The sequence below is a fragment of the Onychomys torridus genome, chromosome 9 (assembly GCF_903995425.1).
Source record: "Onychomys torridus chromosome 9, mOncTor1.1, whole genome shotgun sequence".
NCBI classification, from domain to species: domain Eukaryota; kingdom Metazoa; phylum Chordata; class Mammalia; order Rodentia; family Cricetidae; genus Onychomys; species Onychomys torridus.
In genome coordinates, this window is record NC_050451.1 from 38812694 (window position 1) to 38827106 (window position 14413).

Genomic DNA, 14413 nt, shown 5'->3' on the forward strand with positions numbered 1-14413 from the left:
GGCAGTCTCAGGAAAGGGCTGTCACTGGGTGTCCTGCTCTAAGGGCTGCTAAAGCTTTGTCATGGGGAGGCATTGGCTGGGGAGAGCTGGTCAGTCCAGTTGTCCTACCCACAGGTGTTCATGCACTTCTCCATCCTGGGGTCTGAACTGGAGTGTGGGCACACCTAAGGGATCTAATTCCTCATGGCATCCAGGCATCTGTGTTCGTTAGGTTGCTGTGTAAAAGGAGAGAGATTAAAACAAACCGAAACACACCAGTACCCTTAAATGTTGTTGGTATTTTTGTCCTCTGGCCAGGATAGAAGTACCAGTAAAACCAAGGACGTTTCTGGATTCTCCTCTGGAGTCCTCCTCTCTGTCTGAGCAGCTTTTCAATTTTCACGTCACTACCCAGAGGGACTGGTTGTTTCCTCATCAGGACCTTATATGGCTGCTGCTGGCTTCCTCCCAGAGCCTGACTGAGTGCTGCTGTGAGCACCGCATCTTCCCAAGAGTGACTTGTTTCACTGGAGGCTGAGTTTCCTGTCAGATGCCACAAGTAGCTTTAACCAGCCCTAGGTCAGGCAGATGAAAAGACACGGGGAGTTAAATAACTTCCCAAATCATGGAGCAGTAAGTGTGAAGGGAAATATGAAATCTAAGCTGACAAATAGTCTTCTTTCAAAGGTACCCAAGTCATTTACTTTCAAATACCTTCTAATATTCTGCTCTGTTTCCCCTTTCTACTTAACAACCACAAATAGGAAGAGAACCACTGTTTAAGCCATTTCTGTTTCTAACTTTTGTAGGCTCTAAGGTTCCTAACACGTACGTATTCAAATCTGATTAATTTAATTCCAGCCAGTATTTATTATGTGTTAACTTCATGCTGTGCGGCATTCAAAGTTAATGCAGGGACAGAGAGCCTATCCTTAGGATGCTTTTAGGCTTCTCAGGGAGACTTACAAATGCAAATAATAAGCATAGAAATGACAAAAGAGATAATAAAGCACAATGGACGCGTGGGGAATGGGGAGACTCGGAATTCTGTCTGTAAAATAAGAAGGGGTGTTTGTTTACGTGGGACACAATTCCACACCCGCCCATGTTCCTGGTGATAAGGTCCCTGTCTTAGAATGAGAGGCAGGAAGATTTTTCTCACAGGTTTCTGTTTGTTGCTTCCTGCAGCTTTCTGTTTTGTCTTGTTTCGCAGTAAATAAATTTCTTGCACTATACTGGGAAAGATTTAAATAAACCGTCATGCTCACAAACGGCACGTTCACAAACGGCGTATAAACAACTAAGGTTTATGGAGGCCAAAACGACCCACTGTGAACTAAAGAAATGTGACATTTTGAATTGTGTGCTTTTCTGTTTTGGGTAGAAAAGAAACATTTGTTTGCATAGGAATTCATGAAGGTGACCCAACTTGGAAAACGAACTATTCACTTTGGCCATGGGGATCTTGTGACAAGTTGGTTCCTTCAAGGACTGTGTTCAACCCCGAAGAGTGGATTAAACGCACACGAAGTCTTTATAACTGGACTGAAGAATATGGAAGGTATGAGCGGAAGGTGTGTTTTTAGGCAAATATCAGTTTTGTGTGTCTACAAGAAAAGATGGCTACATTTTGAGATACCTTGTCTGTTGTTTTGGGGTTTTGAGACAAGTTCTTACTATGGCCTCAAACTCAGGGTTCTCCTGCCTCCACAGTGCTGGGGTCACAGGCTGTCCCCTGCCTCAGTTCCCCAGTGTTGGGATCACAAGCCTGTCCCCTGCCTTAGCCTCCAGTGCTGGGGTCACAGACCTGCCCCACCACACTTGGCTCTTGAGATGCCTTTTAATTTTTTGTTGAGTTTTTTAATATCATTTTCTGCTCACAAAAGATAATAATAAATCATCAACAGAAAGAGATGGTTTCTTTCTTCTCCTGTCTAGGAGATCAGAGGGAAGGAAGGCTGTGGGTGAGTGGGTTCCCTAAGAGTTTGGTGCATGGCAGCCTCTGCTTTCAGGCCATGACACTGTGGTTTGCTTGAGTGGAAGGGACTCATGAGCTGTGGTCAGGCTCTAGGAGCACTCTGTTGCCCAGGGTGACTCCTTAGGTGTGAAGTTGCTATGTTCCTTCTGCAAGAATGCAGACACAGTTTAGCATGTAGCTCAGTGATACAGCACTTTCCTAGCATGTGCCTGGAGTGGGGTATTCAATTCCCAGCACAAAAACAAAAGACAAGTAGACAGTTTCTGTAAGACAGGCTGAGTTGGAGAACCTTTGTCTGTGGTTGACTGTCATCAACCTTGTTACATTGCTTAGGATATTGTTAACTCTCTTTGAGCACTTCTGTATAAAGTTTACCTTACCTTTGGAAAGTAAGTCCATTGAACAAATTGCCCCCATTATTTGTTTTTTTAAATTCTGAGTTACTGAGCTGGAGAAATGACTCAGGGTCAAGAGCCTGTACCACTCTTGCAGAAGACTCAGTTCCTAGCACCCACAAACGGTGGCTTCATAACGACCCGTAACTCCAGCTCTAGGGGATCCGACATTCTCTTCTGGCTTCCACAGCCATCTGTGCTCATGTACAAAACACCCCACACACAGTTAAATAAAACTATTTTTAAATTAATGGATTGTTTAACATCATATAGCCTAGTGTTTATAATTTAGGCACAAGAGGAAAGTATTAACAAGTGCTGTGAAAGTTTTTTGAGACAGTATGAGCTAATAGCACATTGTTAAATGATTCATAAGAAAAGTTAAAAAAAATAATAATAATGGTCTGCTGGATATGATGGTGTATGCCTCAGATCCCCGCACTCAGGAGGCTTGAGTCAGAAGGGTTGTGAGTTCAAGACCATCCTGATATACATAGTATAAATTACATTTTCTTCAGATAGCTGATGAAAAATACATGTACATATTGTTAAACAGATACATAATAAGAAATTGTAATTATAAATTTCTTATCTTAATTTTTATTATAAATTTTTAATTATAGAATTCTGGCTATCAGTTGTCTGGCCAGAATTCTTCAAGCAGCCCATAGCCCAGCAGGGGTTTAGTGAAGCTTCTCTTCGTGAGTGCTCTTGGCTTGTCCTAGTGTGGCCTGTGCCTCACTGTGTCACCTCATCGGCTCGGGAACGGCTGCCCAATGCCTGTGCCTCTTCCCTCTGCCTCTGCTCCCTTGAGGTCTGAGATTAAGAGTTAGTAGATACATCTACTAAATGCAAAACTTTCTGTGTGCTCACTGTCAAACGTCAAGAGCCAGCCTGTTTCAATGGCCTTAGGAGACCATAAAACAGACATTGTGTGTCATGATGCAGTGTGGCTGATGGAAGGATACTGTTTCTCTTGTAACTACAGATTTGATCCATCTTCTTGGGAATCTGTGGCAAATGAGGAGATGTGGCAAGCAAGGTGACTTATCTATTTATTACATTTTAGTATTTGTCGGCTGTTTTAACATAGCAAAGAAATAGCCCATGGCACTTTTCATTCCGGGAATATAGACAAGTGGAAATAAGAATGACTAAAGGGCGGCTGTTTTGTCCAGGACATTGTATTGTTATGTGTGCATAAGCTCATCTCTTCTTCGTACGGTTCCTTGGGCCAGCAGGGTGACTCAGCAGGTAAAGGCGCATCAATGTGAGTTTGATCCTCACTACTTATGTGGAAGAAAGGGAAAACTGATTCCTGCAAGTTGTCCTTTGACCTCTGTATTTACAGTGTAGCACAAAGAGCCCTGTGCCCTACCACTACACAGACACAAAATAAATAAAATGTAATAAAAATGTTTTTAAATAAAGAAATAGAACTCCAATATATTCATTACAAAATAGCTCTTTGTGCCAGCATGTGTTTTTGAAGAAGTTAAAAAATGGCCTAAAGTTGCCAGTCTAGTTCCAGGGACAAACACTTGCTTTAAAAACCAGATCAAAGCCATACTGCACAATTGTTCCTTGTGATTGACTGTGGGAAAGCTAGGAGGCCATCACATAAAAGAAGAAAGCAGGTCATTATTCAGGCAGGTATTGATTTAATTAGTGTGCTGTACACAATGTGGATGTTTGTGTGCTCTTTGAGAACTGGGCACATGACACAAGCTGCTGGGATGGGCACCTTCGGGATGCACTGGCAAACCCAGAAGGTCTCCCTGTCCCTGACTACTCTTCCGTACACTGGTGCACATCTGTAGGGACCATATAGTGATGATAGGACCCTTTTCCCCAAAAGCTTCAATGGTGTGTAAGCACTGTGCCGGGGTGGGGGGGGGGGGGGGGGGGGCTTTGGTGTTGAGTGTGAGCACTGTGCCTTGGGGGCTTTGGTGTTGAGTGTGAGTACTGTGCCTTGGGGGCTTTGGTGTTGAGTGTGAGCACTGTGCCTTGGGGGCTTTGGTGTTGAGTGTGAGCACTGTGCCTTGGGGGGCTTTGGTGTTGAGTGTGAGCACTGTGCCTGGGGCTTTGGTGTTGAGTGTGAGCACTGTGCCTGGGGCTTTGGTGTTGAGTGTGAGCACTGTGCCTGGGGCTTTGGTGTTGAGTGTGAGCACTGTGCCTGGGGCTTTGGTGTTGAGTGTGAGCACTGTGCCTGGGGCTTTGGTGTTGAGTGTGAGCACTGTGCCTGGGGCTTTGGTGTTGAGTGTGAGCACTGTGCCTCAAAGAGCCTTGGATTGCTGTTGGTTCAGAGTAAATTTCCATGCACACGAGAATGAAGAATGCACACAAAAGGAGTTTGTGCTGTGGTATGATTCTAACGTGAGTTCTTCCTGCCCCCCCCCCCCCCAGGATGAAAACACCGTTCTTCATCTTTAACTTGGCAGAGACTGCCACAGTGCCTCCAGATGTGAAAGCACAACTCTACACTCATGCATATAAAGTATGTTTCCGTTTTGCCTGAAGGGCGTCTGCTGGGAGGTGGAAGCGACTGGAGTGGAGATTGTGTGCAACAGAAGTTTTATTCTCTGCTGTCTAGCTTATCTTGAGCACTATAAAGTAGCACAGATGGGGAAAATATTCAGTTTCAATTGTGTCCTAAGCAATGTTTAAGGTAAAAGGTCATGGTAATCAGAATAACATCCCCACCCCACAGTGCCTGTTCCACTGCCTTCTGTGGCAAAAGGCACTCTGTAGATATGGTTAAGTTAAAGGACTTGAGATCAAGCTTTTCCTGGATTAGCCAACTGGGTCCAATATGATCATGGAGACCTTATAAAAGACAGAGCAGACAGAGAGAAAGATTTGGGGATGGTATCCACTGGCCTTGGAGGTGGAGAAAGGGCTGTGAGTTACAGGTACAGAAGATTTGGGAAACTAGAAAGGGAAGGAACAAATTGTGCAGAGTACAGGAGTGCAGTGCAGCTCATGTCTCGGCTTCTTCCCCCGGTGCAGGACAGTGAGCCTGTCCTGCTTTTAGCCAGTGTCTGGTTCTTCATTGCAGCACCTAGCGGAAACTAACATAATGGCTTTACTAAAACTGCCATGTCACCCTCAATGCAAAATCCTGCCTGCTCGTGAAATGATGGCCATGCTGATAGAGGAGTCCTGAGGACAGATAAAAGCCATAGAAAGAGTCTGCCTCCTGACTAGCTTAGGAAGCCCAACACCTTCCCAAGGCATAGCTACACTCTCCTCAGGAAAAGGCACACACGCTGAGAGGCTTTTGGTGCACAGTTTTGACAGGGCTCTGGTTTCCTGTGACTTTTAACACTGGCCTCTGCTCACACTACAGACTTAGCCAGTTGGCCGTGTAGAAGCATATATCCCGGTAAGGGTCTGTGCACACAGAGCTCAGGCCCTTCATATGTGAGCAGCCAAGTTCCCCTCCCTCTGGACTGCTGTGGTTCTCCTCAGCCAGCACATTTGCTTGCTGCTGACTTAAAGCAGCATAGTGTCCAATTGGCATGACTTATTTGCTACTAAATTTTGAACATTAGCTCACTTTTATTCATTCTTCACTCATAGCATTTATTGAACACCTGCTCAATACTGTATATTGTGTTAGATAAGGTCTTGTCTCTGCTGTCACAAAGGTAGCAGGTTACAGCAAGGATGTTGAGGATGAGCCACTCCATAGTCCCAGACTAGTCTTATGTGTACTGACAGTCATGCTATGCATAGGACCCAAGGATCTGAGCCTGGGTGCTGGGAAGAGATACCATGAGGTGCCATGCTGGAATATCAGGATGAGCCAGCCAGATAGATGGTAGAAAGTGATGGGAGGGAGGCTGGTCCAAAAGGAGGTAGCCCCAGGGGCAAAGGCAGAGTCCTCCAGGGCACCCCACTCAAGGACAGTGATTTTGGAAGGCAGCATGTAGAGTTCTGTCTGGCAGCTAAGAGGGTCAGAGTCTAAGCTCACTCTATCGTAAATGTCAGCTGTGAGTCACCAATGTGAAGGAAAACCGTTCTGAGAAGAAATTAAAGACAGATGGGGTTTTTAAATCTCCAAGGGACAGTCACAGGCTGTAGAGTTCTTGACAAGGACACTGTTTTAGTGGGCATTCATTTGGCTGCTTTGGAGGAGATGGGAAAAGATCACTAATTGGTCTATGCCCACTACATGATATTGTGAACACAGCCCTACTTCAAAAGCACTGTCTGGTCTGTCCTCAGTCTACAGGGACACTACTAGTTACCCAGTGCTAATGTGACAGTGAAATTCCTAAAGAAGGAAGCATCATGTTCCATTGTGCAAACTAGTCTCCACTTACCTGTTGATTTGTTAAATGCTGATGCATTCCTTCTGGAAAATTTATTATCAAAATTCTGGACTGCTGGTAAATTGGCTCAGCAGGTAGAGACATTTGCTAACAAACCTGAGGACCTGATTTGATCCCCAGAAGGAAAGAACCAACTGCCAGAAGTTGTCTGCTGAATGCCACATGTGCATTATGAAGCATGTGCATGTGCACACGCATGTGTGTACACTAAATAAATAAATGAATGAATGAATGAATGATAAAGAAATAGATGTTTGGATTCTACTTGCATCCAGTTAACACTGCCTCTGCAGTTGGGAAGTCAAAATTCTGAGTTTCTGCAGCAGTGTTTTGGCTATGGCGATGGTAAATTGCAGGGTGTTGTGAAGATATCCAGCATTGCCCTTTTAGGGACTCTTTCGATTCTGTTGTGCCGGTATACTTGATAACAATGGAATTGTTTGGATTGGATTGTTGCTAACACTACTGTTGTTCCATGTAGAGAAAAATCCACGTTAATAATGTGAAACAGAAGTTTAATTCTGCCAAGTTCTTTTTCTACACTGTCTATTAAAGTCAGATTTTTTTTTCCCAGCAGCTAAATTTAGAGGTTTCGCCACTCGGCCTGTTGAGTAAATAGCTTTTCTCCAGTTAGAACTAAATCCTTTCCCAGAACATCTTTCTGGAGAAAGAGCACTTTGTCCTGACACAGTGTGTCTTGGGATCCTGCAGCATCCAAAGCCCCAGAAGCAGTTTTAGATGAAGCACATTTGCCTCCTGCTACTTTGGTAATTACGTAGCATCCCTGTATTTTCTGCATGGCCTGACAATGATTAGACTTTTACTGTAGGCTGCTTGGATTTTTTTGCCTTGTATCATTAATCTCTCTCTGTTTTCTGGTTTTGAAACAAGAAAATCTGTCAGGATAACAATGGACTCCCAACACTTGCTGTCTTCCAGCTTTACAAGGAGATAGTGTACTTGCGAGAGGAACACCCAGTGAATTGGCACAAGAACTACGCCATCGCCTGTGAGCGGATGCTGCGCCTTCCGGGGACAGACCCAGACCCTGAAGTCCTGCTGTCTGAGACAGTCAGGCATTTTCGTCTCTACACTCAGAAAGCACAGACGGACCCACAGCGAGCAGACATCATAGCTGCTCTCAAGCACCTCAAAAGAGAACTGCAAAGTCTAAGGAGTGCGAAAAAGGTCTGAGCCAGCAAGGGGTGCAGCCCTTCTGTTCTGCTTCCAGAGTTGCTAAAGTCAGCAAGGTTTGCCTTCAAGTAAAGAAGATGTATCAAAAAAGTAGAAATCTCAGCTATCTCCTGGATATCAGTAACATGTACAGCAGAAACATGTTAATGGTTAAAATGTATGCCTTATGTAAAATTATGTTTATCTCATGTTGCCAAATTAGCATTTCCATGAGAAGTGTTCAAAAATATCTGCAGTTTTCATACAGTGAGTGTAGGTTCTAGATGAGAAGGAGGAACTGTCTCCACAGACCTATAATGTTTGACCCTGAGTCTTTTGAGGTCTGTGATTATTAAGATCCATTTAAAAAGATATTCTTAAAATACTCATTCCAGACCAAAGGCATTTTCCATTTCCTGAACGTGAGATGGTCTCTAAAAACAATTCTTTTTAGACCTCATTAGAATTCCTTTCTTCTTTAGTTAACTAGAGTTGTTAGAGTCTGAAACTTCATCCTTTATTCCAAGTATGTGGGTTTTTAAGTCTTGAGTCTCAGCAACTTCATAGTCAGTGAAAAGGAAAGCTAATTTCATGTTTGCTTTTTCAGTTGCAGAAACAGGCAAATTCAAAGGCATTTAGCATGTCCTTAATTAATTTCATATTTATGTTTCACTTCTGTTTGGATTCACAGATCTAGACCCCATAATTAGTAGGGTAGCGAGCTGCCCAGATGCACAAAGGGGCGTGGGCAGGAGTGGGCAGGAGTGGGGGTGGGAGGTTGTTGAGTAAATTCATTTCTGCTACAGGCATCTTTTATACATCTTACTAAAGGGAACATGGTAAGAAATGCAAATAATAATAGTTCTTTATTTATTATGACAGCTAATTAATAGCAACCTGTTTTAATGAATAAAGTCACTCAGAGTCCTTCAGCACTTCCTAAGTAAAGGCCGGAATCTGTAGGGATTCTTTCCCCCGATTGTATAGCTCCTAGACTCCAAGCACTATATAGGCCCCTGTATAGAAATGCTCACTAATGAAGAGGGAGGGCTAGAAGCTTGTCTGCATTCAAAGATCACTGGTGAGTCATTCAGCAAGAAAAGGCCCCTTACCAGGAATAGTCACAGTTCCGTGGCATTGTACTAGCAAAAGGGTCTGATCAAAGGTCTCCCGTGGAGCTTGCATGGTTCCCTTTCATACTACGACCATAATTAAAACCACTAATTCTCTTTTAAAATGCTGCAGGATGCCATGTAGGCATCTGTCTGGAGTGTCCTTTGTGATGTCATAAGCTGTTAAGGACCAGTGCCGAGGGCTTTTGAGTGAAATGCCAGTCATGAAGGTGCTTCAAGACAAGGGTGCCTCTAAAAGCTTGACAGGGCCTTGACTGCACAATTCGAGCTGAATTTGCCCCTTGTCAGCTGCCAGTAAATAAATCTCAAAGGGGAAAAGCTGAAGTTTCATTACCTGATCCATGGGGCTTTGTTGGTTTTGGCATCACACAGGGGAAGCTCTTGCTCCTCCATTCTCTGGATTTGAAGATGTCCATTGGAGCCTGCAGTGCCTGGACAGGGTTCAGAGCGGAACCTTTTGAAGAGTGTCAATAGTTGTAACAGTTCAGCTGTTAGGAAGACAAATACATGGAGGAGCTCATTAATCCGCTTTTGGCTCTCGGTGCCTTTTGCCCTTTATCACAGCCTTATTAGGCTCCTGCTCATCTTGAACCAGAAAAAACTGAATTGAAGTTGTTGAGTACTAATTGGCAAAGACTTTTAATCATGGGCCAAGAACTTTCACTGACTTGAAAGTAACTTCTCCACAGGGAAGAGCCAGAAACCTGGTTCACCTTAAAACAAAAACCTGTTGGAGCTCAGTGTGGTGTGAAAATTGAAGGAAGCGTCGATAAATTGTCTCAGTCTACCCGTTCCAAAGAAATTATGTAAGATTATGATTTTCACTTGTCTGGGGGAAGAGGAAAATAAAATTCAAACATTTCTTAAGAAAGTCTTTATTGGTTCAGAACAAATGGCTTGAGTGTGTGTGGTGACCGAATTTGCTTCTGAACATTGGCTGCATGTCTAACTACTCATCTGAGAGTCTATATACACACAAAGTATTTTCAGACCCTTATTAAAAGGGACATTTTCTATTAGTTGCCTTCTGAATGGCAAGGAAGGCCTCTGTAAGAACACCTACTTTTTAAACGTGTGTCAGCAGAGAGGCATGTCAGCTTCTGAGTGTGCTCTGCAGGCGGCAAGCAGGTTGTTTGGTATTTGTGCAGCAGTGACTTTAGGCCACTGTTCTTTGACAAAGCGATACTGTGTAGTCTGTGACACATAAAGTCACAACTATTTACATTTCTTAAAACCATTGGGAAATGAAAACTAGCAAGTGGAGCTAAGATTTAAGGTTGGTTAGCCAGGTTGGCCTTCATTCCCACCACAGCTGCTTCTGAGGATGCTTTCTCCTGAGTGAAGCTGGTTACTTTTCCTTACTTCTCTTCCTTTTCCTTGGCTAGAGCCTAATACCATCAAATTAGATGCAGGGCTCCCTTAGTCCAACCCCAGTACTGAGGAGGGCGTGAAGGAGATGACTTCTCATGCAGGATTTGGCCAGCATCCCCCTCACAGTGTCCCTGGAGTGCTGTGGGTTGGCAGATGGACAGGAACCCCACAAAGCCAACTTCTGCCTGGAGTTTAGCCTGAGGAGCAAGTGGGAGCCGACAGAGCTGTCTGTCTCCACACACTGCAGTGCCCTGCTGCCTGGGCCCTGAGGTCAGCCCACACCAGAGGGCACACGATGACGAGGGCACAATGTCTTCCATGTTCACTAGCAAAGCACCAAGCATGTCCCACTTTCCACCCCCCTCTGCTTCCTCTGGGGGAAGCATGCACAGTTCCTGCAGTTTTACTTCCTCTTGTTTTTAAAAGGACCTTTAAAATATACATATTGTTCTGTTACTCAGTGTGTAGCCAAAATAAAATTCATTACTAATGTATTATTTAAAAGCTTACAATCGAATTTGTAAATGTTACTTTGCTCATTTGCTCAGTGTTTTCTGATGATGAGGCTATATGATGTTTAGCCATTAAGAGATTTAATTAAAGCCAGCTTGGGGAGGTCAGGTTATTATACTCTGCTGATAACTCCAGGTCATCAGATTAGGATATGAAGAGTAGGTTTCTAAATTTACATATTAAAAGTTAAACATTGTGACTCCTTAATCATACTTCCCATTAATATCCATCAGCAGTTAAAATGAGTACTTTTAATATTCAGAAAAAATTCAATTTCAAAGGTTAAAAAATGAATTCTATTACAGCAAATCCTTTTGTTTTATTTCTGATATAATTTTACAGATGCACTATCATAGGATAACAAGATTCTGAACTACCCAAGTGCTATGGCTGGGAAAAGAAAATCATTCCAGCCAGCTCCTAAGAGAGTCACACTATTTTCATTTATCCTCAAATTTTGTTGTGGATGCAAAACCATTCTTAAGCTTATACGCCAAACAAGTGATGTTTCCAAGGATGCTGGGAACATTAAAAGCCAAGATCTTGGCACAGCACCGCAGAGCAAACAGGAGTGGAGGCTTAGCCGTGCTCATGCTCGATGAAGACGTCATTGTCAGGACTCCGAAGGCCTGTTTGATCTGGATCAGCATGGATGATGGCTTTCAAAGCACAAGGAGTGGTACAGTGTGTTACCTGGGATATGGAAGAGCAAACGAGCCTGGATGTATCTTGAAAGGGTTGTGTTGTTTTGTTTCAGCAAAAAAGAAATAACTCTTCACCAACGCAACATGTGTTAGAAGGATTAGCTCATGCTGTTAAAAATAAATGCTGGTTGGTTGGTGGGAAGGGCAGATAGAGGTCCTCAACCCATGAATGTGAAGCCAACAAACCATTTGCTAGCTTTTTTTGGCAGAACCAATATGTTATGGGTGAAGATGAATTTTCAGTCATAAAGATACTATGAAGATATTTGTCAATGGCTATGATTGCCTCCTTTCACGATAAAAAAAAGAGCAGCATGTCAGTCAGAGCTGCACTCCTCCCCAATGCTCAGCTTACAGCATCCAAACATAGCTAACTCTTCTATCCATGTGCTGTGACAGGAGTATATGGTAAATCTTAAAATTCAGGTGTAACAAAAATGCAGAGAACTAAGCCAAATCCAAGAGCCTATCCTCTCATAACTGAGTTGTTTAGAACTGTTATGTCTGCTGGATGTCTTGTTAGAAGAGAAAAATACAATAGATCAAAACATAATGCAGCCCAGCTCCCTCCACTCAGCCCCAGCCAGCCCTAGAATCAAGTCTTTATGTTGGTATATGTTACATATTATAAACTAATAATACACTTTATTAATTTTGTCCTTTTTATCAGAGTCAATATCTTTTTGGAAGTGTTGCCTTAAAAGGATTATTTTGTAAGGAAATCTGTTAAAGTGGAAATTTAAAATTTCCTTCAACTAAATATTCCCTTACATGGCTGAACTACTAGAAGGCATCTTAATACCTGTAGATGCTGTTCATCTGTGAAAGTCTATGCTAAAAATTAAAGAGGTCACGTTTGGAAAATCAGACCACTTCTCAACCCTGATGAATTGCCCACTACCTGGAACTTACAATACTTCCTTGAAGTATCATGAAAGACAAGACTATCCCACAATCCTAGTACACTAAGTCTTGAACCCCAAATCTGCAAGAGTGGAAACATTGAAGATTTTGAGGACCAAAATCATCTTATCGTGTCTTCCCTCAAGATCAGCTTTGAAAGTAGAAAGGAAACAATGGAAAATTGTATTAATAATACATACTATTTTTTATTTTATTTTAAATGGCATTTTTAACATAATTCTTTATTGACCTTTTGGGAATTCCACATTGTGCCCCCCAATCTTGCTCATGTCCCAGTCCCTCTATGTCCATCCCTCACCTAGCATCTCCCCAGAAAGAAATCCCCCCAAAAAATTAAAACAACCACCTGGTTCCTCCATCTTTGCTGCTTCTCCAAGACCTCTTTATTGATCCTAGTGGAATTTGGAGCTGTGGTGTGTCATGTCGTAAACGTGTTGTCCAATCAGTCCCACCAGTACACAAAACCAAGCACCCTTTGTAGGTGTTCCAACAACAGGACAAAAGTGCCTTTTAAGGAATTTCTCATCAAATGGAAAAGGATTCACTCTTCAAAAAATCAGGTTCTTTTGGTAGAAGAGTTAAATCAAGCAGGTAGAAAGAAATTAAAAAAAAAAAAATGGATGATGGATGGATGGGAGTCAAGAGAGGTGGCTCCGAAGTTAAGAGCATTTGCTGTTAAAGGACCTTGGTTCAGTTCCCAGCACCCACTTGGCAAGTTGCAACAATCTATGATTCCAGTTCCTAGGATCTGATGCCTTCTGACATCCCACACCAGGCATGTCCATGGTGCACTGACAGGCGTGTAGACAAAACACTCATACACATAAAAAATAAATCTTGAAAAAATAGTTACATATAGAAGAACAGAAAAGCAAGGGTCAGTATAAAGTAGTGTGACTCCTTATGGAGAGGGTCGTACTTGGTGGTGGTTCTTATCCAGCTTTTAAGTGTGTTTTAAGTCAGCATATCCATTTTCTATGACTGGTTTTAACAGTTTATCTTTCAGCAATCAGAACATGAACCACTAACCTGTACACATAGCTACTTTGGTGGGAGGACGGTCTCTTGCTGTGCAGGGCTGTGCCTGGCTGGAGCAGATGTCAACCTGTGGATCATAAAGTTTGCTTCAGTAAGAACTGACCAGCTGTTTCCTATGAAATAGAGGGAAAATGTAAGAAAGTATCTGAGCTAACATGAGGGAGAACTTCATAAAACTCAGTTCACTTTCTGTATATGCAAATGGTATGTATAACATCATACTGAATGTAGGTATGGTATTTACATCTAAATGTGTAGATTGAGCAATAGAGAATTTTCCTCTTGCTGAGCATGATGGTACCCATCTGTAATCCCAGCACTCAGGAGACCAGAAGTAGAAGACTAATGACTTTGAGGTTAGCCTGGGCTACATAGCAAAGACACTGTCTTAAAAAAAAGAGTAGAGTCTATTTCTTATTAAGGATGATAGTAAAAATAAATACATTTAAAAGATACTGGCCTTGGAAAATTTAAGGCCGGGATGGCTTGTGAGGGATCACTGAATTCAGACTACCACAGTTTATCCACCTAAACCAGGAGTGGTACTTCACACCTGTAATCCCAGTACTAGGGAGGAGGCAAGAGGATCACCAAGAGTTGGAAGATAGGCTGGGCTATGTAGTTCCAGGCCAGCCTGCACTAGAATGAGACCCTATCTCATAAAAACAGAAAAGGGGGTGGGTGGGTATGATCCCAGCACCAGAGAAGCAGAGCCAGGAAGATGCCTAGGTCTGGCTGGCCCAGTCTAATCAAATTGGTGAGCACCAGGTTCGGGAGAGATCCTGTCTCAAGAAATACAGTGAAAAGCAACTAAGAAAGACACCTGTGTCAACATCTGGCCTCCACACACTCACAAGTAACGCATATA

General features: G+C 42.9%; 1 protein-coding gene across 2 annotated transcripts in view; it reads left to right on the forward strand.

Moving 5' to 3' along the window:
• Positions 1-9862, forward strand: part of Tmem260 (transmembrane protein 260) — a 67426-nt gene extending 57564 nt beyond the window's left edge. For both annotated transcript variants that reach the window (XM_036199077.1, XM_036199075.1), the window contains exons 13-16: positions 1364-1540; positions 3341-3394; positions 4759-4849; positions 7629-9862. In XM_036199077.1, coding sequence (XP_036054970.1) covers positions 1364-1540; positions 3341-3394; positions 4759-4849; positions 7629-7883 — 577 coding nt within the window. In that variant the 3' untranslated portion in view covers positions 7884-9862. The remainder of the gene's footprint in view (positions 1-1363; positions 1541-3340; positions 3395-4758; positions 4850-7628) is intronic.
• Positions 9863-14413: the final 4551 nt, after the last annotated feature.